Genomic DNA, 25697 nt, shown 5'->3' on the forward strand with positions numbered 1-25697 from the left:
ATGCCAGCTGTCCAGCATAGGGCAATCTGTTATCAGCATCTGGTTCTGGGGAGCATTCCTCTGAGACGAGGCCTACCCCAAAACTACCATATGGTATTCTGTTGTCATTCAGTTGAGCCTGTACTCAATTTAAATCTAATAAAAAATTATTTTAGTCACACCCTGATAAAAAAAATCTCTGTGAGTAAAAGGTAGTTATTTAGCTCTTACTGAGACAGAGGTTGATATGCTTTTGAATTTAAAATAAAAGTGAATCTCACTCGTACACGTACAGTACCTTCATGTTTACCACTTCCCCAACAAATCCCCAATAAATCACAGCGGGTTTGGAGTAAGTATGGGTTAAGCATTTGTCATCACGGGTTAGTATGAGTTAGCATGGGTTATCGTTAGCGTTTGATAGCCAGGGTGAGTCCGTCACCCACAGTGAGCATGCTCAGATCGATCCTCTGGTCTGTGTGGAGTTTCTTGTTGAGCTTGTCCAGAGCCTGGGAGGTCAGGTCATCAGGAGCAGGGTCCACCACTTTACCACTCCAGAGTACCTGGGGGGAGAAGGTGGGGGGGATCAGAGATACAGGTGAGGTGTCCTGTGGTCAGAAGGTCAGAAAGACAGGTCAAGGAAGTGTAATTAGATAGACAGGTGATAGACAGGTCAAGGAAGGGTAATTAGATAGACAGGTGATAGACAGGTCAAGGAAGGGTAATTAGATAGACAGGTGATAGACAGGTCAAGGAAGGGTAATTAGATAGACAGGTGATAGACAGGTCAATGAAGGGTAATTAGATAGACAGGTGATAGACATGTCAAGGAAAGGTAATTAGATAGACAGGTGATAGACAGGTGAAGGAAGAGGATTTCAGATAGACAGATTAGATTCTCAGGCCGACTCTTTTCTCTGTATACATCAATGATGTCGCTCTCACTGCTGGTGATTCTCTGATCCATCTCTACGCAGACGACATCATTCTATATACTTCTGGCCCTTCTTTGGACACCTTGTTAACTAACCTCCAGACAAGCTTCAATGCCATACAACACTTCTTCTGCTGGCCTCCAACTGCTCTTAAATGCAAGTAAAACTAAGTGCATGCTCTTCAACCGATCACTGCCCGCACCTGCCCACCCGTCCAGCATCACTACTCTGGACAGTTCTGACTTAGAATATGTGGACAACTACAAATACCTAGATGTCTGGTTAGACTGTAAACTCTCCTTCCAGACTCACATTAAGCATCTCCAATACAAACTTAAATCTAGAATTGACTTCCTATTTCACAACAAAGCATCTTTCACTCATGCAGCCAAACATACCCTCGTAAAACTGACCATCCTACCGATCCTCGACTTCGGCGATGTCATCTATAAAATAGCCTCCATCACTCTACTCAACAAATTGGATGCAGTTTATCACAGTGCCATCAGTTTTGTCACCAAAGCCCCATATATTACCCACCACTGCGACCTGTATGTTCTCGTTGGCTGGCCATCGCTTCATACTCGTCGCCAAACCCACTGGCTCCAGGTCATCTACAAGTCTCTGCTAGGTAAAGCCCCACCTTATCTCAGCTCACTGGTCACCATAGCAGCACCCACCCGTAGCACGCGCTCCAGCAGGTCACCCCCAAAGCCAATTCTGCCTTTGGCCGCCTCTCCTTCCAGTTCTCTACTGCCAATGACTCGAACGAACTGCAAAAATCTCTGAAGCTGGAGACTTTTACCTCCCTCACTAGCTTTAAACACCAGCTGTCAGAGCAGCTCACAGATCACTGCACCTGTACATAGCTCACCTGTAATTAGCCCATCCAATCTACCTCATCCACATACTGTATTTATTTATTTATCTTGCTCCTTTGCACCCCAGTATCTCTACTTGCACATTAATCTTCTGTACATCCTACCATTCCAGTGTTTAATTGCTATATTGTAATTACTTCGCCACCATGTTCTATGTAGGCCTATCTTTTCATGCATCTTTACCTTAGTTAGCTTGTTAGATCAAATCGATTGCATGCTGGCATTATTCAAATCATATTCAAAATCACGACTCGCTTGTAGAAATAAATGTTTGGGCATAGGCTACTCACATTATCGATGGCAATGATGCCCCCTTGTCTCACAAGCTCAAGAGACTTCTCGTAATATCTGTCATAGTTCCTTTTATCTGCATCGATGAACACAAAGTCATAGGTGCCAGCTTCCCCAGCAGCTATCAACTCATCTAGGACAAACAAAAGATCACGTTGAAAAGGATTGAACCGTTTCACAACGGAATTGTGTTTGGGTTCTTTAAAGTCAGTCACCTACCCAGTGTTTTTATACACATTTGAAGATGGACAGTAATTTTATCCTCGACTCCGGCCTAGAAAAGAAAAAGGTAGTTAGTTACATGTCTTTTATTGTCAAGGCATCTTTACTGTAACGTCCATTTAGATGTTTCAATGTGCTTAAAATTACATTTTGACTTGATTTCGAGTTTAGATTGTTTGAAACAGACAATACCAACCATTTTCGTCACAATGGTTAACCTGTGTTGTGTACATTAGTATTTCTACTGTTGGGGTTTGGAGGGGGGCATTAAGTTCATTATAGTGCTAGGCTTTGCACCTTTCGTTGACACATTCTTCTGAGCAGACGACCTCACTACTCCACCCACAGCACTTTGTGAAGTCTGACTGACAGATGTTAGATACTGAATATGCTGTATTGAAGCGTTTGGGGAGACAATCAATGTTTCTGAATTCCAACGGGCTGAATGGGTTTAGATGTTGTATTGGGGTTGAATACTGGACAAACAGATCTAATTCTTGTCTAGAGGAATATTGGAGCGAGTAAACTAGCTGAATAACTAGCGGAATGTTGATCTGACCTCTTTAAAGAAAGGTTTAGCAATGTTCACGTATTCGTCGTCTATTTCACATGCTACCACTTGACCACTCTCTGGTACAACCAACGCCATGTTCAGGGTGTTGTACCCTGTGTACATCCCTGGAGAGAGGAAAATATTAATATTACTCTCTTCTGATATTAGAATGAGGACAGTTCATTCAGAATTAGTGAATGTTGAAAAGATTGGCACAATGAAATATGTTATAAATAATATAGTAACATTAAATGTTTTCAGGATTAAGCTTGTTTTATCATTACATACCAATTTCAATGGTTTTGCTGGCATTGATCAGTTTGGCCAGATTTGCCATCAGTTGTGCTTGTTCACTAGCAACCAGCATGATGCTCCATGGGTCCTCAAGGGTTTTCTGCAACATGAAAGAAGGATTTTAATTGTATTTATTTTATTTAACCTTTATTTAACTAGGTAAATCAGTTAAGAACAAATTCAATGATGGCCTATCAAAAGGCAAAAGGCCTCCTGCGGGGACGGGGGCTGGGATTCATGTTTTATTGTTTTGTTTTGTTTTTAAATACAGGACAAAACACACATCACGACAAGAGAGACAACACAACACTGCATAAAGAGAGAGCTAAGACAACAACATAGGAAGGCAGCAACACATGACAACACAGCATAGTAGCAAAACAACATGACAACAACATAGTAGCAACACACAACATGGTACACACATTATTGGGTACAGACAACAGCACAAAGGGCAAGAAGGTAAAGACAACAATACATCACACAAAGCAGCCACAACTGTCAGTAAGAGTGTCCATGATTGAGTCTTTGAATGAAGAGATTGAGATAGAACTGTCTAGTTGAGTGTTTGTTGCAGCTCTTTACAGTCGCTAGCTGCAGCGAACTGAAAGATGAGTGACCCAGGCATTGTGTGCTTTGGGGACCTTTAACGGAATGTGACTCGCAGAATGGGTGTTGTATGTGGTGGATGAGGGCTGCAGTAGATATCTCAGATAGGGGGGAGTGAGGCCTAAGAAGGTTTTATAAATAAGCATTAACCAGTGGGTCTTGCGACGGGTACAGAGATGACCAGTTTACAGAGGAATATAGAGTGCAGTGATGTGTCCTATAAGGAGCATTGGTGGCACATCTGATGGCCGAATGGTGAAGAACATCTAGCGAGAGCACCCTTACCTGCCGATCTATAAATTACATCTCCATAATCTAGCCTGGGTAGGATATTCATCTGAATCAGGGTTAGTTTGGCAGCTTGGGTGAAAGAGGAGTGATCACGATAGAGGAAACAAAGTCTATATTTAACTTTAGCCTGCAGGCAGCTTTGATTTGTGCTGAGAGAAGGACAGTGTACAGTCTTGCCAAACATGAACTTTGTTTTGGAGGTGTTCAGAACAAGGTTAAGGGTTGAGAAAGCTTGTTGGACACTAAGAAAGCTTTGTTAAAGAGCGTTTAACACAAAATTTGATTTCAAACATGTACAAAAAAATATGACTTTTTTATGACATAATCAAACAATGTAATTATCTAATCAAACAATGTAATTACACCGTATTGCAGCTTCTCAGCACAGTGTTTGTATAGTACTGTGCTGACCTCTAGTGGTTATAGTAGCCTATTTAACTGTCATGATACTGTAGAAAATTAGAATCTCTCTGTATCGATCTGGTTTGTATGTACAGTACATTCCTGCTTTTCATCTCATTAACACCCTGGTTCTCCCCAGTCTTACCAGTCCAACCCTAGCCCTAGTTTCATGTCCTCATCCCGGTTCAACCCTAACACTAGTCTTAACCTCAACCCTGGCTCTAACCCAGTCCAGTCCTACCAGTCCAACCCTAGCCCTAGTTTCATGTCCTCATCCCGGTTCAACCATAACACTAGTCTTAACCTCAACCCTGGCTCTAACCCAGTCCAGTCCTACCAGTCCAACCCTAGCCCTAGTTTCATGTCCTCATCCCGGTTCAACCCTAACATTAGTCTCAACCTCAACCCTAACCCTGGCTCTAACCCAGCCCAGCCTTACCAGTCTGAGTTTGGTCATGACAGGATGTTCTCTCAGTGAGTTGTTCACGACATACTGCAGCACTGGGTTGTTCTTCCCTCCACTGTGGCTCTTACCAGGCAGGGCAGATCCTATTCCTGTGCCTGACCAAAAAATCATCAGTTACAAATTTAGTTTGGCATGGTAACCCATCTAAACATCATTTTGATTGTCAGCCCCAAAGCCATGTTCGCAACCATGGCAAACATTGATTACAGCAGGTTCAGGATTTAGCAAGTTAACCTTTGTAAAGAATTCTTTACTGTCAACATCAGGAAAAGAAATTGAAGTGCTTAAAGATGTTAAACAGATGGATATTCTCTGAGTCTGTGCCCTTGTTTGGCATGTAAGGAAAAAACAGAATGGTGTGGGCATACTGGTTAAAAACAGCTGAATTTGCCAGCTCAGCCAATGAGATGTGCATGAACTTGGATATTCAAATGATCTACCAACTCAGAGTTCCATGTGGGGACAAGCTGCTCTGGCTGCACCTGATGTCCAGCATGCAGACTTGCCTTTGCAGCTTGTAAACCACGTTGTGTGGAGGCTCTGTTTTGCCACTCTTTCTGGTTGGCTAGCCATCTATCTACGTTTGCAGCGATTGCTAGCTAAGTGTTTCTTAACAGCCAACTCTTATTAAACACATCATTTGAATAAGTGACTGGCGAGATAGTTGTTGCAATCCTGTGGCCTCATTTATAGCCATTGTGTAAATTGCACACTAAACTTGGTGCATGGAATACATATGTATGTTTACGTATGTTTCCCGTTTACCAATCAGACCCGTCCTTGAACTGTGTACGTATCAATTAAACCCCCGCCTGAAAATGCCCATCGTTCACCTTTTATTGTGACAATAACGCCCTTATTTCCTGTATACTTTGGAGCTAGGCCAAGGCAGAATGTTAAACCTTTGCAGTGACATTTGCTGTAGGCCGTAACTATCTGACAGAGAAAACGTTTAGGTAGGACAACAACAAAGACAAATAGCTGTGGACCTTTAAACAGACCGTTTGAATTCAATAGTTTTGCATTTACTTTTTCTCCAACCTACGCTGCTGCACTGCGCGAATTCTAGAACATTGTCTACTCACAGTGATGGCCATAACTTACACACTTCAATGCAAAATGTCATATGTCTGTTCACCTGTTAAATACATTCTACTGTATGTTATAAACCAGCTTCCTTTCTGTGCATAGAGAAAAATACTTGAATTAATAGCGTATCTAATTGGCCCAGTTAAATGAGAGATGCGCATGGTAATTGTTTGTAGTCTGTGGCTACTTCGGGAATATGAACCCATAATGGCCAAAAAGGTTTAAGAATTTATTCTGCAATGGTTCTGAAAATATGTATTACGTGTATAAACGCAATATTGTCTACTAGAGAAATGTGAAATTACAGTAGTCAGATGAAAACTACAGAAGTAACCTACAACCATCTGTGCCACCGTTAATAAACTGTGCTCTGGATCTGAGCTCTGGATCAGATGATTTAGAGTAAAATAGCTTTGTCTATTTACTACTATGAAGTGGGTGCAATTAAATGACATATGGGACAAATAGTATACAGTACTTGTTCTAGGTCCATGTGCTAGCAACCTGGTGAGTATGAAACCATCAGAGAAAAGGTCAGGAATTTATTATGCAATGATCATGGAAATTAAATAAATAATAGCCTTGGAAATAGATGCCTATTTCTAATTATTTTAAAATGCAAAGATAAATTAAATAGATTTTCTCTCTACTCACTAACAGCAAATTATTAACCTGTTTATTGTTATGAACAAGCATGTCCAGTATATTTCCCACATGCACAACAGACTAATCTACTTGCCTGCTTGCAATGCAAAACTTCAACCACTAGAAAGTGCATACACAGTCTAAAGTTTGCTGGAAGGTGAGCACATTTTCAAGTCAAGTTCAGTTTTGATAAATTCTAACTTTTGTGTGAAAACTGGTACATGCACATTTTGGGGTAAATTTTGTATGTAAATGTTTATAAATGAGGCCCCTGAGCCTAAGTCTCCCCCTAGTCAGCAGGTACTGTAGCCTAGTAGTTAGAGCCGAAAGGTTGCTGGATCGAATCCCCGAGCTGACAAGGTAAAAATCTGTCATTCTGCCCCTGAACAAGGCAGTTAACCCACTGTTCCCCGGTAGGCTGTCATTGAAATAAGAATTTGTTCTTAACTGACTTGCCTAGTTAAATAAAGCTTAAATAAAAACATTTGTCTCCTCTCTAATGGAAAAATTGCACAGCGAGATATTTACCTGTTAGTGCAAGAACAAGCTGAATGCAGAAATACATCTTGATATCTGGAGCCATTTTGGAAGTGTGTCTATTCAGCTATATAGAGTGAACACCAAAGAGACATTATTGAAGGAATGTGGGTCTACTATTTAACCAGAGTGGATGGGAAAGTCCACTGGCCTCCATGTGTGTTTGTTTTGAACTATCTTTTTGGGTGAGGGACAATATATCGACCACTCTGTATGTAGATGTTTCACAAGAACGCTTTCCTCACAATGTGTTTTCCAAACACCACCCCATGATGTAACAGTGGAGTTTCCAAGGTGTCAGCCATAGGGAACCACTGTTTGAAGCTCACTGTATGCAGTAAAGAGGGTCAAATAATACATACATACTAGATGTGTAACACAGACACTGGGAGTTAGGAAGCAAGTACAGGGGGTCAAATAATACATACATACTAGATGTGTAACACAGACACTGGGAGTTAGGAAGCAAGTACAGGGGGTCAAATAATACATACATACTAGATGTGTAACACAGACACTGGGAGTTAGGAAGCAAGTACAGGGGGTCAAATAATACATACATACTAGATGTGTAACACAGACACTGGGAGTTAGGAAGTAAGTACAGGGGGTGAATTTAATAATAAATAGAACAATACAAAACAAGAGTTTAGCATCTGGACATGAGAAAGATAACTAATACTGCCTGGGGACACAACCAAAGGGAATGACAGATAAAGGGTCCAGGTGAGTCTCATGAGGCGCAGGTGTGCGTAACGATGGTGGCAGGTGTGCGTAATAATAAGTAATGAGTGCCAGAGAGGGGGAGCAGGAGTAGACGTGACAAGATATGACATGCATTGCCCCCCGGTGGCATAACATTGGGGTTGAGTATGAGCAACACTGTTCAATCAAACTGGGCAGAAAGCCCAATTAAGAATCAGGATCCTTTTTTTCCATTTCCGGCTAAAATACCCAAATCGAACTGCCTGTATCTCAGGACCTGAAGCAAGGATATGCATATTGTTGATACTATTTTTATTTAATTTAATTTAATTTTTATTTCACTTTTATTTAATCAGGTAGGCAAGTTGAGAACAAGTTATCATTTACAACTGCGACCTGGCCAAGATAAAGCAAAGCAGTTCGACACATATAACAACACAGTGTTACACATGGAGTAAAACAAACATACAGTCAATAATACAGTAGAAAAATAAGTCTATGTACAATGTGAGCAAATGAGGTGAGATAAGGGAGATAAGGGAGGTAAAGGCAATATATAGGCCATGGTGGCGAAGTAAATATAATATAACAATTAAAACACTGGAATGGTAGATTTGACAGTAGATGAGTGTGCAAATACTGGGGTGCAAAGGAGCAACATAAATAATTACAGTAGGGGAAGAGGTAGTTGTTTGGGCAATTTATGGATGGGCTATGTACAGGTGCAGTGATCTGTGAGCTGCTCTGACAGTTGGTGCTTAAAGCTGGTGAGGGAGATAACTGTTTCCAGTTTCAGAGATTTTCGTAGTTCGTTCCAGTCATTGGCAGCAGAGAACTGGAAGGAGAGGCGGTCAAAGGAAGAATTGGCTTTGGCGGTGACAAGTGAGATATACGTGCTGGAATGCGTGCTACGGGTGGGTGCAGCTATGGTGACCAGCATGCAGAGATAAGGCGGGACTTTACCTAGCAGGGTCTTGTAGATGACCTGGAGCCAGTGGGTTTGGCGACGAGTATGAAGCGAGTGCCAGCCAACGAGAGCGTACAGGTCGCAGTGGTGGGTAGTATATGGGGCTTTGGTGACAAAACGGGTGGCACTGTGATAGACTGCATCCAATTTGTTGAGTAGGGTGTTGGAGGCTATTTTGTAAATGACATCGCCAAAGTCGAGGATCGGTAGGATGGTCAGTTTTACGAGGGTATGTTTGGCAGCATGAGTGAAAGATGCTTTGTTGCGAAATAGGAAGCCGATTCTAGATTTAACTTTGGATTGGAGATGTTTTATGTGAGTCTGGAAGGAGAGTTTACTGTCTAACCAGACACCTAGGTATTTGTAGTTGTCCACATATTCTAATTCAGAACCGTCCAGAGTAGTGATGCTGGACGGGCTGCCAGCTGCAGGCAGCGATCGGTTGAAGAGCATGCATTTAGTTTGACTTGTTTTTAAGAGCAGTTGGAGGCCACGGAAGGAGAGTTGTATGGCATTGAAGCTCATCTGGAGGGTTGTTAAACACAGTGTCCAAAGAAGGTCCAGAAGTATACAGAATGGTGTCGTCTGCGTAGAGGTGGATCAGAGACTCACCAACAGCAAGAGCGACATCATTGATATATACAGAGAAGAGAGTCGGCCCAAGAATTGAACCCTGTGGCACCCCCATAGAGACTGCCAGAGGCCCGGACAACAGGCCCTCAGATTTGACACAGTGAACTCTGTCGGAGAAGTAGTTGGTGAACCAGGCGAGGCAATCATTTGAGAAACCAAGGCTGTTGAGTCTGCCGATGAGGATGTGGTGATTGACAGAGTTGAAAGCCTTGGCCAGGTGGCTGAGGTGCACCCATGACCAGCTCTGAAACCAGATTGCACAGCGGAGAAGGTACAGTGGGATTTGAAATGGTCGGTGATCTGTTTGTTAACTTGGCTTTCGAAGACCTTAGAAAGGCAGGGTAGGATAAATATAGGTCTGTAGCAGTTTTGGTCAAGAGTGTCCCACCCTTTGAAGAGGGGGGTGACCGCAGCTGCTTTCCAATATTTGGGAATCTCAGATGACACAAAAGAGAGATTGAACAGGCTAGTAATAGGGGTTGCAACAATTTCTGCAGATAATTTTTTAGAAAGAAAGGGTCCAGATTGTCAGGCCCGGCTGATTTGTGGGGGTCCAGATTTTGCAGCTCTTTCAGAAGATCAGCTGACTGGACTATTTCAAAGGAAACACCTCGGAGTTTGTGGAAATGTGAAATTAATGTAGGAGAATATAACACATTAGATCTGGTAAAAGATAATACAAACAAAAAAACATATTTTCAATTTGTTTTGTTAAATCATCTTTTCAATGCAATAGAAAGGCCAGACAGTGATGTAGTATTCTAGGTGTAATTTAGATGTTGTCCACAAGATGGGAGCAGTGTGTGCAAAGTTTCAGACTGATCCAGTGAAGAATTTCATCACTATGCAATATGTTGTATCAAGTCTGCCAGGAGTTTGCACCAATGTCCCGAATTGGTCAATGTATACATTTTCAAGTATATAACTATAGAGAACATACCACAATGCTATGGTAATAAAATTGTTTAAGTTTACACACTCCCAGGAATGTCATACAGAGAACACACTAACCTTCACACAGGGCTGGGCGGGGTGTGTGTGGAGCCAGAGAGAGCATTTGGGTCAAACTGTAGAACCCAGTTCCTACATTTGAACATAAAAATAGATTTTTTCAAGCAAAACAACATTCCATTTTATCTCTGGGACCCTCAGGATGACAACTCAGAGCAAGATTACTGAATGTAAGTACATTATTTACCTTCAGAGGTGAATGTATCAAACCAGTTGCCGTGATAAAAGTGTTTTGTTGTTGTGCACTATCCTCAAACAATGGCATGGTCTTTTTCTGCTGTAATAGCTACTGTAAATTGGACACTGCCGTTAGATTAACAATAATTTAAGGTTTCTGCTCATATAAGACATGTCTATGTCCTGGAAAGTTGGCTGTTGTTTACAACATGATTCTAGTAACATTATCGCATATTGAGCAACAACTGTCCCAGTATTAGGGACACCAATCCCGTTAAGGTTAAAGGGTAAGTTCACCCTAAGATCAAAGTTTCTCAGATGATTAACTATCTAAAATCGGCCTTAGTTGAGCTGAATCTATATTACATAATACATATTTCCTGTAGATGTCATTACTGTTTAGGCCTCAGTCCCAACTGAATGAGAGAGATTGCCACCATTACATTACAGCTAACGTTACAGCATACTGTACTTTACATAATCCTATTTTCTGTTTGGCCCGGGTTAAGAAACCAGACCAATACAGTATGGTTTTAGTTAACAACGCTCGTTTAACTTCTAGGGGAAGGGGGGGGGACTTTTCAAAACAGTTTTGGGTGGATGTGAGTGGGATGGGATGTCTCTCCAAGGACAGCAAGCTTCCTCTGTCTTCCTCTGTCTTCCAATTCCCTAATTATGGATGCAGGGATGCAAACAAAAGCTCCTTGCCAACAAATTCACATAAATTAAATGAGCCACTTTTTGGGGGAAGGAAACTTGTCCGAGATCTCTGAGTGTTGACTGGTATAGGAAATGGAAGGGATGCCTTGGAGTGAGCGTGCAGCACTGCTCAGCTCAGCTTGTCTCAGTTCTTCCCAGTGATGCCTTGGAGTGAGTTGGCAGCACATACCGTGGAGAAATTACAAGATTATGTACTGTTAGTGCATCAAATGGTTGTTTTATGCAACAAAATAAGGTTCTTAGAACTCTGTGTAAACTGAGAGGAGATTCAGAGATTTAACTCTAGCAACTGATTTATGATGGTCTTGTCTTCTCTTAGAGCTCGCATTCCATAGAATGAGTAGGTGGTTGTGTGCCAGGAGGTACCAGGGTGGAGATGGCTCCGGTATGGATAATGATGAGAGGAACTTTGTTTTGGGGGCCAGACCCTGGTTTCTACACAATACGAACCGTTTTTTACAGCAGATACTGTCTGCTGTGAATTATTAGTATCTTTCATACAAATCCTAACCTTTTGACCCATTTCATACATCTGTTGTTTGTCATGAACAGTCAGGAGGATGTACTTTGCTATGAAATGCTGTGGCTCAAATCTGGTCGTTGGGCTCTCAACAAATCACCTACGGGTGGGTCTTCGACAATCTCCATTACTGCTTCAAAGCAATCTCCATTATTGCTTTGAAGAAATCTTATAGTCTCTCCTTTTGATTATAAGAATTCTATGACACACTACTTAGCTCGTCTCAGTCCTTCCCAGTGATGCCTTGGAGTGAGCGTGCAGTGAGCGTGAAGCACTGCTCAGTTCAGCTCGTCTCAGTCCTTCCCAGTGATGCCTTGGAGTGAGCTTTCAGCACTGCTCAGCTCAGCTCGTCTCAGGTCTTCCCAGTGATGCCTTGGAGTGAGCTTTCAGCACTGCTCAGCTCAGCTCGTCTCAGTCCTTCCCAGTGATGCCTTGAAGTGAACTTTCAGCACTGCTCAGCTCAGCTCGTCTCAGTCCTTCCCAGTGATGCCTTGGAGTGAGCTTTCAACACTGCTCAGCTCAGCTCGTCTCAGTCCTTCCCAGTGATGCCTTGGAGTGAGCGTGCAACACTGCTCAGCTCAGCTCGTCTCAGTCGTCTCAGTGTGTATGGAACATTTCTGGGATCTTATCCAGATACTGTAGTCTATAAAAAGACATGACGATAAGGAACTATAAAGTACCCCTAAAGTACCCCAGTTTCATCATAGGGACACAGTACTTGAAAGAAAAATGACCTAATCTATGGATTTCACAGGACTGGGAAGGGGTACAGCCATGAGTGGGCCTGGGAGGGTATAGGAACACCCACTTGGAAGCCAGACCCAGCCAATCAGAATGAGTTTTTTCCAAACAAAAGGACTTTATTACAGAAATAAATACTCTTCAGTTTCCTCCACTGTCTAAAAGTCTCTCCTTTTGTGGCTGGTCTCAGACGATCCCGCAGGTAAAGAAGCTGGAGGTGGAAGTCCTGGGCTGGCGTGGTTACACTTGGTCTGCAGTTGTGAGGCTGGTTGGACGTACTGCCAAGTTCTCTAAAACGACTTCTGGCAACATCTCTGGTGGTCCTTCCTGTAGTCAGCATGCAATTGCAAGCTCCCTCAATACTTGAGTCATCTGTGGTATTGTGTTGTCTGACAAAACTACAAAAATATAAATGCAATATGTAAAGTGTTGGTCTCATGTTTCATGAGCTGAAATAAATGGTCCCAGAAATGTTCCATAGGCACAAAAAGCTTATTTCCCTCAAATGTTGTGCACAAATGTGTTTACATCCCTGTTAGTGAGCATTTCTCATTTGCAAAGATAATCCATCCACCTGAAAGGCGTGGCATATCATGAAGCTGATTAAACAGCATGATCATGACACAGGTGCACCAATAAAAGGGCATAAAATGTGCAGTATTGTGACACAACACAATGCCCCAGATGTCTAAAGTTTTGAAAGAGCATGCATTTGGCACGCTGACTGCAGGAGTGTCCACCAGAGTTGTTGCCAGAGAATTGAATATTAATTTCTCTCCCATAAGCCGCCTCCAATGTCATTGGAATTTGGCAGTACGTCCAACTGGCCTCACAACCGCAGACCACGTCTATGGCGTCCTGTGGGCGAGCGGTTTGCTGATGTCAACATTGTAAACAGAGTGCCCCATGGTGGTGGTGGGGTTATGGTATGGGCAGGCATAAGCTATGGAGAAGGAACACAAACGCATTTTATCAATGGCAATTTGAATGCACAGAGATATTGTTACGAGATCAAGGAGATGTGTAGCAATGCATGAGGCAAATAGTGGTCACACCAGATACTGACTGGTTTTCTGATCCACACCTGTAACTTTTTCGTTAAGGTATCAAATCAAATCACATTTCATTTGTCACATGCGCCGAATACAACAAGTGTAGACCTTACAGTGAAATACTACTTACAAGCCCTTAGCCAACAATGCCGTTTTAAGAAAATACCCCCCAAAAAGTAAGAGATAAAAAATGTAAGAATAATAAATAATTTTTATTTGAACTAGGCAAGTCAGTTAAGAACACATTCTTATTTTCAATGACAGCCTAGGAACAGTGGGTTAACTGCCTGTTCAGGGGCAGAACGACAGATTTGTACCTTGTCAGCTCAGGGGTTTGAACTTGCAACCTTCCGGTTACTAGTCCAACGTGCTAACCACTAGGCTACCCTGCAGCAGTAAACGCACCAGCAGCCACAAATATCTCAGAGCTGAGGTCATTTTTGGGGCTCCTGAACTATTACGGAAAGTGTGTGGCAAACTTGTCCACATTGTTGCATCCGCTTCACCAACTGCTGCAGGCCGATACAAAGTGGAATTGGTCCCCACAATGCGAAGAAGCATTCAAGAATTGCAAACAGCGTCTGCTAAAGAGCAAGTGGCTTGCCCACTACGACATAGAGATGAAGTTGAGACTCGCGTGTGATGCATCTCCATACGGAGTAGGAGCCGTCATCTCACATGTTCTACCGTCAGGCGAAGAACACCCTATTGCATTTGCATCACGGACTCTGTCACCAAGTAATATTCGGAGTGAAGAAGTTTCACAAATACCTCTACGGAAGGAATTTCCATCTGCTGACAGATCACAAGCCTTTGTTGGCCATCCTTGGACCAAAATCAGCTATACCAACCCTTGCTGCATTTCGAATGCAACGTTGGGCTCTGATATTGTTAGCCTACGACTACGAGATTGAGTACAGACGATCCAGTGATCACGCAAATGCCGATGCACTATCGAGACTACCGTGCAATAGTGACTCCGACAGTGAAGATGATAGAGCAGTCTTCCAGATCTCTCTCATTGATGAACTGCCCATATCTGCTTCAGACATAGCAGAGGAAACAAGGAAAGACCCAGTGCTTTCCAAAGTCTTGGACTTAACATTAGGCGGTTGGCCAACCTTCGTGAATGACGATAACCTTCGTCCATTTATCGACAAGAATGACCAGTTGTCCACTGATCAAGGGTGTGTTCTGTGGGGATCTAGGGTGGTGGTACCTCACAAATTCCAGAGGAGACTGCTATCTGACCTGCATGAGGGACATCCAGGGATCACTCGAATGAAAGCACTCGCTCGCAGTTATCTGTGGTGGCCTGGAATGGATCAGGACATTCAACAGCATGTAGGCCACTGCTCACCTTGTGAAGCTGTTCGCAACAAGCCTGCTGCTGCACCTCTTCATCCATGGTCCTGGGCTGCTACACCTTGGGAACGCATCCATATGGATTACGCTGAAATTGACAAGCAACATTTCCTTGTTGTCGTCGATGTCCATTCCAAGTGGATGGAAGTGTTCCCTACTCAACTGACCACAGCTGAGAAGACCATCAATCTTCTCAGACACCTGTTTGCATCCTTTGGACTAGTCAAGGAGCTCGTATCGGACAATGGCCCTCCTTTCACGTCAAACGATTTTGAAATGTTTCTCAAGAACAACGGAGTAAGGCACATCCTGTCACCACCTTACCATCCGGCATCAAACGGAGAGCGGAGAGAGCCGAGCAAACCTTTAAGAAGGCCTGGACTAGACTCAAGGTTCAGTCTGTGCCCACAAACCAAAGGCTTCCCCGCCAACCACGTACCCGCCTGACATTGTTGAAACCAGACTTGTCAAGCACTGTGGCAAAGCACCAGCTACAGCAGAAGAAAGCTCATGACAGACACTCAAAGACTGTCAGAGAATTCAAAGAGGAAGAGAGGGTGATGGTACGTGATTTCAGACATCCCAAGCGCCTGTGGAACTCAGGTGTGATCTTGCAACGCAGAGGACATTTGACTTACCATGTCCAAATTGGTCATCGCCAGGTCAACGTTTATGTGGATCATCTGCTACGGTCCAATGCCCCAGCAGAGACATGCCGAGAGAACAAGAACAATAACGACCCCCAGGACTATTCTCCTGACAGTGGACGTACGAGAGAGACAGAGCCTGACCTTCCACCCGAACCTGGCCCACCACAGGAAGCCCAGGAGGAGCGGAGATATCCTATTCGACAGCGAAGGGCACCTCAAAAGCTTGACCTGTGAGTTGAGCTGGTTAAGGAGGTAACAGACAGTAAAACAAACAAACACTTTAACATGTCCTAGATAAAAGGAAAGGAAAAGGACATTACCTGGGTTAGTTATTAGGACACAAACTCCATCTTCAGGGCAGAATAATCCCCTGGATTTGTGCTGGGCTCTGAAAAGTCTGCTTCAACCCAGTAGTTGAAAAATGTTTAAGAATGCATTGTTCAGATATTGCATTAGTAGTTACCTAACATATTTACCTTGTTCTCTGGGAGTTAAACACTATGGGGAGAAGTGTAGTATCTGGGATCTACATCTGTTTATATTAGTTACTGTGCTGTTACTAAGCAGTAATGCATTACGGCAGTGTTACGTTACTACACCTAATAGGAAATACACATGCCGGGAACTGTAGAGTACGGGGGGTTCTGACTAAAGTAAAACTAACTGTACTCCCGTCTCCTGCCTGGTCATTTCTCCACAACACAAATATTACACACCCTACGTCACAGGAAGGCCAAAAAGATCATCAAGGACAACAACCACCCGAGCCACTGCCTGTTCACCCCACTATCATCCAGAAGGCGAGGTCAGTACAGTTGCATCAAAGCGGGGACCGAGAGACTGAAAAACAGCTTCTATCTCAAGGCCATCAGACTGTTAAACAGCCATCACTAAAATTGAGTGGCTGCTGCCAACATACTGACTCAACTCTAGCCACATTAATAATGGACAAATTGATGTAATAAATGTATCACTAGCCACTTTAAACAATGCCACTTTATATCATGTTTACATACCCTACATTACTCATCTCATATGTATATACTGTACTCTATATCTTTCTACTGCATCTTGCCGATGATGTTCGGCCATCACTAATTCATATATTTTTTGTACATATTCTTATTCATTACTTTATACTTGTGTGTATAAGGTAGTTGTTGTGAAATTGTTAGGTTAGATTACTTGTTAGATATTACTGCATGGTCGGAACTAGAAGAACAAGCATTTCGCTACACTCGCATTAACATCTGCTAACCATGTGTACGTGACAAACAAAATTTGATTTGATTTGACTAGGGTGGCTGGAGTCTTTGACAATTTTTCGGGCCTTCCTCTGACACCGCCTGGTATAGAGGTCCTGGTTGGCAGGAAGCTTGGCCCCAGTGATGTACTGGGCCATATGCACTACCCTCTGTAGTGCCTTGCGTTCGGAGGCCAAACAGTTGCCATACCAGGTGCAACACGTCAGGATGGTCTCGATGGTGCAGCTCTAAAACCTTTTGAGGATCTGAGGACCCACGCCAAATCTTTTCAGTCTCCTGAGGGGGAATAGGTTTTGTCGTGCCCTCTTCACGACTTTCTTGGTGTGCTTGGACCATGTTAGTTTGTTAGTGATGTGGAAGCCAAGGAACTTGAAGTTACCCTTACCCTTCAGGAAGTCCAGGATCCAGTTGAGGAGGGAGGTGTTCAGTCACAGGGTCCTTAGCTTAGTGATCAGCTTTGAGGGCAATATGGTGTTGAATGCTGAGTTGTAGTCAATGAATAGCATTCTCACTGTAGTTGTTCCTTTTGTCCAGGTGTGAAAGGGCAGTGTGGAGTGCAATAGAGATTCCATCATCTGTGGATCTATAGGTGTGGTACACAAATTGGAATGGGTCGAGGGTTTCTGGGATAATGGTGTTGATGTGAGCCATGACCAGACTTTCAAAGCATTTCATGGCTACAGACGTGAGTGCTACGGTTCGGTAATCATTTAGGCAGGTTACCTTAGTGTTCTTGGGGACAGGTGCTATGGTGGTCTGCTTGAAACATGTTGGTATTACAGACTTAGACAGGGAGAGGTTGAAAATGTTAGTGAAGACACTTGCCAGTTGGTCAGTGCATGCGTGGAGTACACGTCCTGGTATTCCGTCTGGCCCTGCAGCCTTGTGAATATTGACATATTAATCACATCGGCTGCGGAGAGCGTGATCATACAGTCATCCAGAACAACTGATTCTCTCATGCATGTTTCAGTGTTACCTCTAAGCGAGCATAGAGGTTATTTAGCTCGTCTGGTAGGCTCGTGTCACTGGGCAGCTCTCGGCTGTGCTTCCCTTCGTAGTCTGTAATAGTTTGCAACCCCTGCCACATCCGACGAGCGTTGGAGCCGCTGTAGTGACCAACAGATGCATATCTGTATTCCCAGTCATGTGAAATCCATAGATTAGGGCCTAATACATTTATTTCAATTGATTGATTTCCTTATATGAACTGTAACTCAATATGTTGCGTTTACATTTTTGTTAAATTTACGGTAAGTTTTTGCCATGCTTTGGGGAAATTGGATGTGGGCGAAGGGGAGATTTATTTTGAATTCAGACTAGTGCTGTTGGATTTCACCTAGCTTCTGCACAGGGAAGAAATTCTGAGAAATTCTATATGTGATGCCATCTTATCAGGTGAAATACAGCACAGTGTATGTAAGAATAGCTGGAAACAGAAGTGCTCTTCAATATAATTTATTGCTCAGCATATTCAGGCATGATCATATCACATTATCAACCATTCTCATTATCATCCCTATGCACATTATCATCCATTAGTGAGAAGTAAATAGATACAGAAAAATACTGCTTTTGATTTGTTACATTCAATATTACAGTACATCTCTCTTGCAGGAGTTCATTAACTGTGCCTCATAATCAGGGGCGCATCTTTGGTTTTAGAAGTGGGGGAGCGTTATTATTATTGTAAAAAAAAAAAAATATCCAGTTGGATAAACACTCCAAACAGCCTACCCGACCACTCGGAGGCATCCACATGGTCCAAAAGCACACCACTGCCTCGTTTTGTAACATATTCCAATGATGAAACGGAGGGGACAAAAATACCATTTCAGAATGTGGGAGGGGGACATGTCCTGTCCCCGTCTCCAGTGAAAGTTGTGGCCCTGGTCATAATTGACAGTCACGAACCATGATACTTTACATATTAAGTGTCAGTTAATATTTTAAGGCGGAACAGTTCTCATATTGCTTTAAAGGCTTGCATTAACCATGCAGTTTTAAAGAAAACCTCTACTGACCTCTAAATCTAGCCATTATATAAAGAGGTTAAGTCACAAGTTTTAGGTTTAGCTTGCTTCTCTGCGATTGACTCAGCAGCTTGTCCTGTTCGCAGTTTTGTCATCTTTGCTCTCTCTATCACCTCCTGTAAATCAGTTCTCGTCTATTTCAAATTGCACCTATTCTGTTATCTTCTCATCAACTGTCTGATCTTTCAAACCCACGGCTGATACATCCTGTTCTTTTACTGGTGATGTCTTTGTAATAGATATCTCAACATGTTCAGGTTTTAACTCAGAGGCCTTGGTCTTCACGCTCTCTGTCTTTGGGGTTCCATCTTTGGGTTCTGTAACCCTCTCAGGCTCTTTATCCATACTTTCCTCTGGTTTCTCCAGGGTTGTGTTGCTTTCTTGCGCCTCCCTGTGTGAGTCCTTGCTCTCTGCAACTGCAGGCATCTGTTTCTCTGGTGGTGTGATTGTCTTAGCTTTGTCACCACTGCCTATCATTTCACTCTCTTCTGTAGGGGTGGTCGTTGTTTCTGGGGTGAGGGTTGAGTCTGGTTTAGGGGTGGTTGTTGATTCTGGGGTGAGGGTTGAGTCTGGTTTAGGGGTGGTCGTTGATTCTGGGGTGAGGGTTGAGTATGGTTTAGGGGTGGTCGTTGTTTCTGGGGTGAGGGTTGAGTCTGGTTTAGGGGTGGTCGTTGTTTCTGGGGTGAGGGTTGAGTCTGGTTTAGGGTTGGTCGTTGATTCTACGGTGAGGGGTGAGTCTGGTTTAGGGGATATTTCCTCTTTAGGGGTGATGGTTGGGTCTCGTTTTGGGGAAGCTTCTACTTTAGGGGTGACTGCTAGATATGGTTTTGGGGAAGTTTCTAATTTAGCGGTGACTGCTGGTTCTGGCTTTGGGGAAGTTTCTTCTCTGTTCGTGACTGCTAGTTCTGGTTTTGGGGAAGTTTCTACTTTAGTGGTGACTGCTAATTCTGGTTTAGGGGATTTCTCCTCTTTAGGGGCAACCGTGGTGAACAGTTTAGGAGATGTTTCTTCTTTAGGGGTGACTGTTGCCTCCTGTTGCTGGGATGTCTCCTCTTTAGGGTTGACAGTAGGGTACGGTTTAGGGGATGTCTCCTCTTTAGGAGTGACAGTTGGCTCTGGTTGCGGGGTTGTTTCTTCTTTCGGAGTAACAGTGATGTCTGGTTTTTGGGAGATTTCTACATTAGCAGTGACTGCTGGTTCTGGTTTTGGGGAAGTTTCTACTTTAGGGGTGACTGCTAGATCTGGTTTTGGGGATGTTTTTTCTTTAGGGGTGATGGTTGAATCTGGTTTTGGGGAAGTTTCTTCTTTATGGGTGACTGCTGGTTCTGGTTTAATGGAAGTTTCTTCTTTAGGGTTGACAGTGGGGTACGGTTTAGGGGATGTCTCCTCTTTAGGGGTGACAGTTGGCTCTGGTTGGGGGGTTGTTTCTTCTTTAGGAGTGACAGTGGGGTCCGGGTATGGGAATGTTTCATTTTTAGGGAGGACTGCTGGTTCTGGTTTTGGCGTAGATTCTTCTTTAGGGGTGATTGCTAGTTCTGGTTTTGGGGAAGTTTCTTCTTTAGGGGTGATTCTTGGTTCTGGTTTTGGGGAAGTTTCTTCTTTCTTGGTGATGGTTGAGTCTGGTTTTGGGGAAGTTTGTTCTTTAGGGGTGACTGCTAGATCTGGTTTTGGGGAAGTTTCTAATTTAGTGGTGACTTCTAGTTCTTGTTTAGGGGATGTCTCCTCTTTAGGGGCGACAGTTGGGAATGGTTTTGGGGATGTTTCCTCTTTAGGTGTGACAGTGGGGTACAGTTTAGAGGATGTCTCCTCTTTAGAGGTGACGATTGGCTCCTGTTGTCGTGATGTCTCCTCTTTAGCGGTGACAGTTGGCTCTGGATGCGGGGTTGTTTCTTCTTTAGGAGTGACAGTGGGGTACGGTTTAGGGGAGGTCTCCTCTTTAGTGGTGACAATGGGGTCCGGTTTAGGGGAAGATTCTACTTTAGGGGTGACTGCTAGTTCTGGTTTTGGGGAAGTTTCTACTTTTGGGATGACTACTGGTTCTGGTTTAGGGGACGTTTCTTCTTTAGGGGTGACTGCTGGTTCGTGTTTTGGGGAAGTTTCATTTTTAGTGGTGACTGCTAGTTCTGGTTTTGGGGACGTTTCTTCTTTAGGGGTGACTGCTGGTTTGGGTTTTGGGGACGTTTCTTCTTTAGGGGTGACTGCTGGTTCTGGTTTTGGGGAAGTTTCTTTTTTAGTGGTGACTTCTAGTTCTGGTTTTGGAGAAGTTTCTTCTTTTGCGGTGACAGTTTGCTCTGGTTGCAGGGTTGTTTCTTCTTTAGGGGTGACAGTTGGCTCTGGATGCGGGGTTGTTTCTTCTTTAGGAGTGACAGTGGGGTACGGTTTAGGGGAGGTCTCCTCTTTAGCGGTGACGATTGGCTCCCGTTTTGGGGATGTCTCCTCTTTAGTGGTGACAATGGGGTCCGGTTTAGGGGAAGATTCTACTTTAGGGGTGACTGCTAGTTCTGGTTTTGGGGAAGTTTCTTCTTTAGGGGTGATGGTTGAGTCTGGTTTGGGGGAAGTTTCTACTTTAGGGGTGACTGCTAGTTCTGGTTTTGGGGAAGTTTCTACTTTTGGGATGACTACTGGTTCTGGTTTAGGGGATGTTTCTTCTTTAGGGGTGACTGCTGGTTCGTGTTTTGGGGAAGTTTCTTTTTTAGTGGTGACTGCTAGTTCTGGTTTTGGGGACGTTTCTTCTTTAGGGGTGACTGCTGGTTTGGGTTTTGGGGACGTTTCTTCTTTAGGGGTGACTGCTGGTTCTGGTTTTGGAGAAGTTTCTTCTTTTGCGGTGACAGTTTGCTCTGGTTGCAGGGTTGTTTCTTCTTTAGGGGTGACAGTTGGCTCTGGTTGCAGGGTTGTTTCGTCTTCAGTGGTGACCGCTGGTTCTGGTTTAATGGAAGTTTCTTCTTTAGGGGTGACAGTTTGCTCTGGTTGCAGGGTTGTTTCTTCTTTAGGGTTGACAGTTGGCTCTGGTTGCAGGGTTGTTTCTTCTTTAGGAGTGACAGTGGGGTACGGTTTAGGGGATATCTCCTCTTTAAGGGTGACAGTTGGCTCTGGTTGCGGGGCTGTTTCTTCTTTAGGGGCGACAGTGGCGTCCGGTTTAGGGGATGTTTCTCCTTTAGGGGTGACAGTGGGGTCCGATTTAGGGGATGTCTCCTCTTTAGGGGTTACGGTTGGCTCCTGTTGTGGGGATGACTCCTCTTTAGGGGTGACAGTTTGGTCCGGTTTTAGGGATGTTTCGTCTTTAGGGGTGACAGTGGGTTCCGGTTTAGGGGATGTCTCCTCTTTAGGGGTGACAGTTGGCTCTGGTTGCAGGGTTGTTTCTTCTTTAGGAGTGACAGTGGCGTCGGGTTTAGGGGATGTCTCAGATTCTTTCCCCTTTTCCTCACCCATTGAGACATATTTTGTGACCTTTTCACTGCCATTATGTTCATTCTGCACAATACTTTTTACACTATCATCCTTGCTGCTCACTTTTTGCTCTGTCGGACCCACCTCCTGTTTAGGAGTCTTTTGCACAGGCTCTTCCTTACACTCACTTGTTGTGCTGAGAATTCTGTCTGGCATTTTACCTCCTACTGTTCTCTCATCTTGCGTAATTTTTACACCAGAATCATCAGGTGACTTCACCTGCTCCACTGTCTCCTTGGTTGAACTGCTGTTGAGCTCTGCAGTGTTATCAGGGGATTCCATGTCCTTCTCTGTGGGCTCAGGGAGATCCTCTTCTTGTGTTGTCACAGCACTCTCTACCTCTTGAGGTTTGTCTGACTCTCTGTGCTCCTTCTGATCAGGTTTCTGCTCCAGTGTTGGGGCACTCTGCTCTGTCATATTTACCCCTTTTCTCTCTTTGATGGGACTTTCTTTTGGGCTGTCTTGTTGTTGCTCTGTTGGGGCACTCTCCTCTTTCAGATCTACCTCTTTTTTCTCTTTTAAAGGGCTTTCTTTTATTCTCTCCTCTGACACCTTTTTGGGTTCTTTGGAGATGTCCTCTGTGGGGACCTGTGGTTCACCCTTTATTGAACTTCCTGTTTTGCTATCCTCTGACTCTGACGTTTTGGGTTCTGTTGAGATGTCACCATTCTTGGGAATCCCTGGTTGGGATTTGCCATGATTTGGGGTGTCATCTTTTTCTAATGTCTCATTTATCTCGCTGTCTAGCTTCTCTGTTGTGTCCAGTTTTTCCTTCTCTCCCTCACTGGTTGCCTCAGCTGATTTGACTTCACTTTGTGTATGTTCACCTCTGTCAATGTCCTCTGTCTTTTTGATTGCATCTGGCTCACCCCCCTTTTTCTCCTCTCTTTCATCATCTCCCTCCTCTCCATTTTCTCCCTCACTAGGGCTAACTCCATCTCCATTTACCTCGACCTCTGCTGATGTTACCATCTGCTGTCTCTTAGACTCTTCCTCCTGTTCACCCTCTTCCTCCGGGGCGTCCACTTCAACATCCACTTTACCTTTAGCTTTCTCTTTCTGCTCATCCACCTGTTCCCCACTCCTCCTCTCAGCTTTGTCACTCTCTTCTCCCTGCTTCTGTCTCAACTCGTCTCCCTCTCCCCCGACCGTCTCCTCGGAGCCTGTCTCCTCGATCTCGGACATCTCCATGTCTCTGGTGGTCTCAGAGATGATCTCCTCAACAAACTTGTACTGGGGTTCAGACCTGCGTGTGGGCCCTCCCTGCCGGGCCAAGCAAGGCAGGGTGTAGACGGGGGACTGGCGGTAGATGCAGGGCATGGAGATGTGGGTGTCAGAGATGGTGTACAGATGGGACTCCTCACCCTCCAGGAGTTTCCTATAGGGAGGCAGAGAGACGTGTTATTACAGTCATGACTATAATACGGATATGTCCCAATGTGTTAGCCTCGTAAATGCCAGACTGATCAATTCTGCACACATCCATGTCAGCTCGTGAGAACAGTGTGTGTGGATATGTCTGAATATCCATATCTTGATTAAAGTGTCATTCTGTGTTGTGAAATGGTCTATGTTCATTTGATGTTAAATATGTAATCAAACTATTTCAATAAAATGTCTACTGTTTCATTTGATTAAGTCTTTATTTATTATTCACTATTGACTGTGTTTTGTAGTAATCTCTCACAATCGCTATGACATCGCTATGGGAGAGACAGAGTTGATGTCTCTTACCTGTAAGAGAGAATCTCCACATCCAAAGCCATTTTGACATTCAGCAGGTCCTGGTTCTCTCTCAGGTAGCCAGACATGTCTAGTTTAGCATTGGTCAGCTCATTCTCCAGCTGCCTGATAGTGTCCTGCACCGAAAAACACAAGTAGAGTCAATAATAGGGTCAACCAGCCACTTTGTCTGGTATGACAACAAGGAGAAATTTAAGTGGGGAAATAGTGTTCTACCCCTATAGACCAATATGAGGAAATTATATTCCAATAATGATACAGTTCACATGGGGCCTATATTTGTGGCCTACACCTAGTACATAGCCCTGAATACAAATATGAGTCATCAAAATGTGTATGTTTACTTACATTTGTTAGAGGTACAAAATAAACCCCAGTCTACCTGGTAATGAATCAATTCTGCATAGTGACGCTCCTCCAGCTCTTGTAGTTGTTTTTCCAGGGCCTCTCTCATTCCTTTCCCACAGTCCAGTTCAAATGTTTTCCCCTGCAGGTGCCTTCTATTCTCCTGGATCTCCTGTTGGGTTGCCTTCAACGCCTCTCTGTTACTTTCTGCCGCTTTGGTTAACTTTGTGAACTGGACATGGAAGCCCTCCTCGGCCTGCTGAATGTCGGAGGTGGCGTGATCTTCTAACTGCACACGGATGTCCCGGAGAGCCTCTGTGATGTCAGGTTTGCCAAAGTCGTGTGCCTTGACCGTTACTTGAGCCTCTTGGATCTGGGCCACCATTTCTGATACCTCATCCTCATGATTCTTCTTCAGGAAGTGGATCTCGTCCACCAGAGACTGCGCTTTCTTGTCCAACTGAAGTTTGGCGAGGTATGTATCGTTGGCGTCCTTTTTCAGCACAAGGATGCCGTTCTCTGCGTTCGAGCGGTCACGTGCCTCCTGCTCATACTTGTCTCTCAAGGTGAGGAAATCTTCCTCCAGGTTCTGATGCTCTATCTCGATCTGACGCTTCTGAAGGGTGATGTCATGAACTAGGTTCCTCAGGTCCATAAGCTCTGGCTCGTGCTCCTGGGCCAGAGACGCAGGGGACTGTGCCTTTAGTTTGATTTCCTCGATTTCCCTCTCAAACAATTCATTTTGATGCTCCAAATGACGCACCTTCTCTATGAATCCGGCGAAACGGTCGTTCAGCCCATGGAGCTGTTCTTTCTCATTAATTTTTGTCAAAACCTCGGTAAATGGGTTTGATAAATCGAAAAGGCTCTCCGATGATCTCGGAACGGATCCCAATTCGCTCTTCAGCGTCGTCACATATCCTCTGTTCGTGTATGCGGTAGTCGACTCAAAGCCAACGGCCCTGGATGCAGAGGGGGATCCGGTCAGTTCGAGTTGATAGCAGCAATACTCAGCTTGAGCTCCCCTATGCGGAGAACCCAAATGATAGTCCATTCTGTGGCTCATATTGCCCCAGTAAACTATGCAGTGTTGGTGTGCAGGCTAAGCAACGTGGCTCCTACCTTTTTA

General features: G+C 44.0%; 2 protein-coding genes across 2 annotated transcripts; both read right to left on the reverse strand.

Moving 5' to 3' along the window:
- Nucleotides 1-226: 226 nt before the first annotated feature.
- On the reverse strand, nt 227-7316 carry LOC109890056 (catechol O-methyltransferase domain-containing protein 1). Its single transcript, XM_020482021.2, has 7 exons — nt 7186-7316; nt 4897-5018; nt 3150-3255; nt 2868-2986; nt 2306-2360; nt 2086-2219; nt 227-542 (listed from the first exon to the last, which is right to left on the reverse strand). Exons 1-7 carry the CDS (start codon nt 7238-7240, stop codon nt 390-392), a joined length of 744 nt encoding a protein of 247 aa, XP_020337610.2. The 5' UTR covers nt 7241-7316; the 3' UTR covers nt 227-389.
- An 11867-nt stretch (nt 7317-19183) lies between these two features.
- On the reverse strand, nt 19184-25634 carry LOC109888998 (neurofilament heavy polypeptide-like). The gene is made up of 3 exons (XM_031821899.1): nt 24606-25634; nt 24215-24339; nt 19184-23858 (listed from the first exon to the last, which is right to left on the reverse strand). Exons 1-3 carry the CDS (start codon nt 25632-25634, stop codon nt 19184-19186), a joined length of 5829 nt encoding a protein of 1942 aa, XP_031677759.1.
- Nucleotides 25635-25697: the final 63 nt, after the last annotated feature.

The sequence above is a fragment of the Oncorhynchus kisutch genome, linkage group LG4 (genome assembly GCF_002021735.2).
Source record: "Oncorhynchus kisutch isolate 150728-3 linkage group LG4, Okis_V2, whole genome shotgun sequence".
NCBI lineage: Eukaryota > Metazoa > Chordata > Actinopteri > Salmoniformes > Salmonidae > Oncorhynchus > Oncorhynchus kisutch.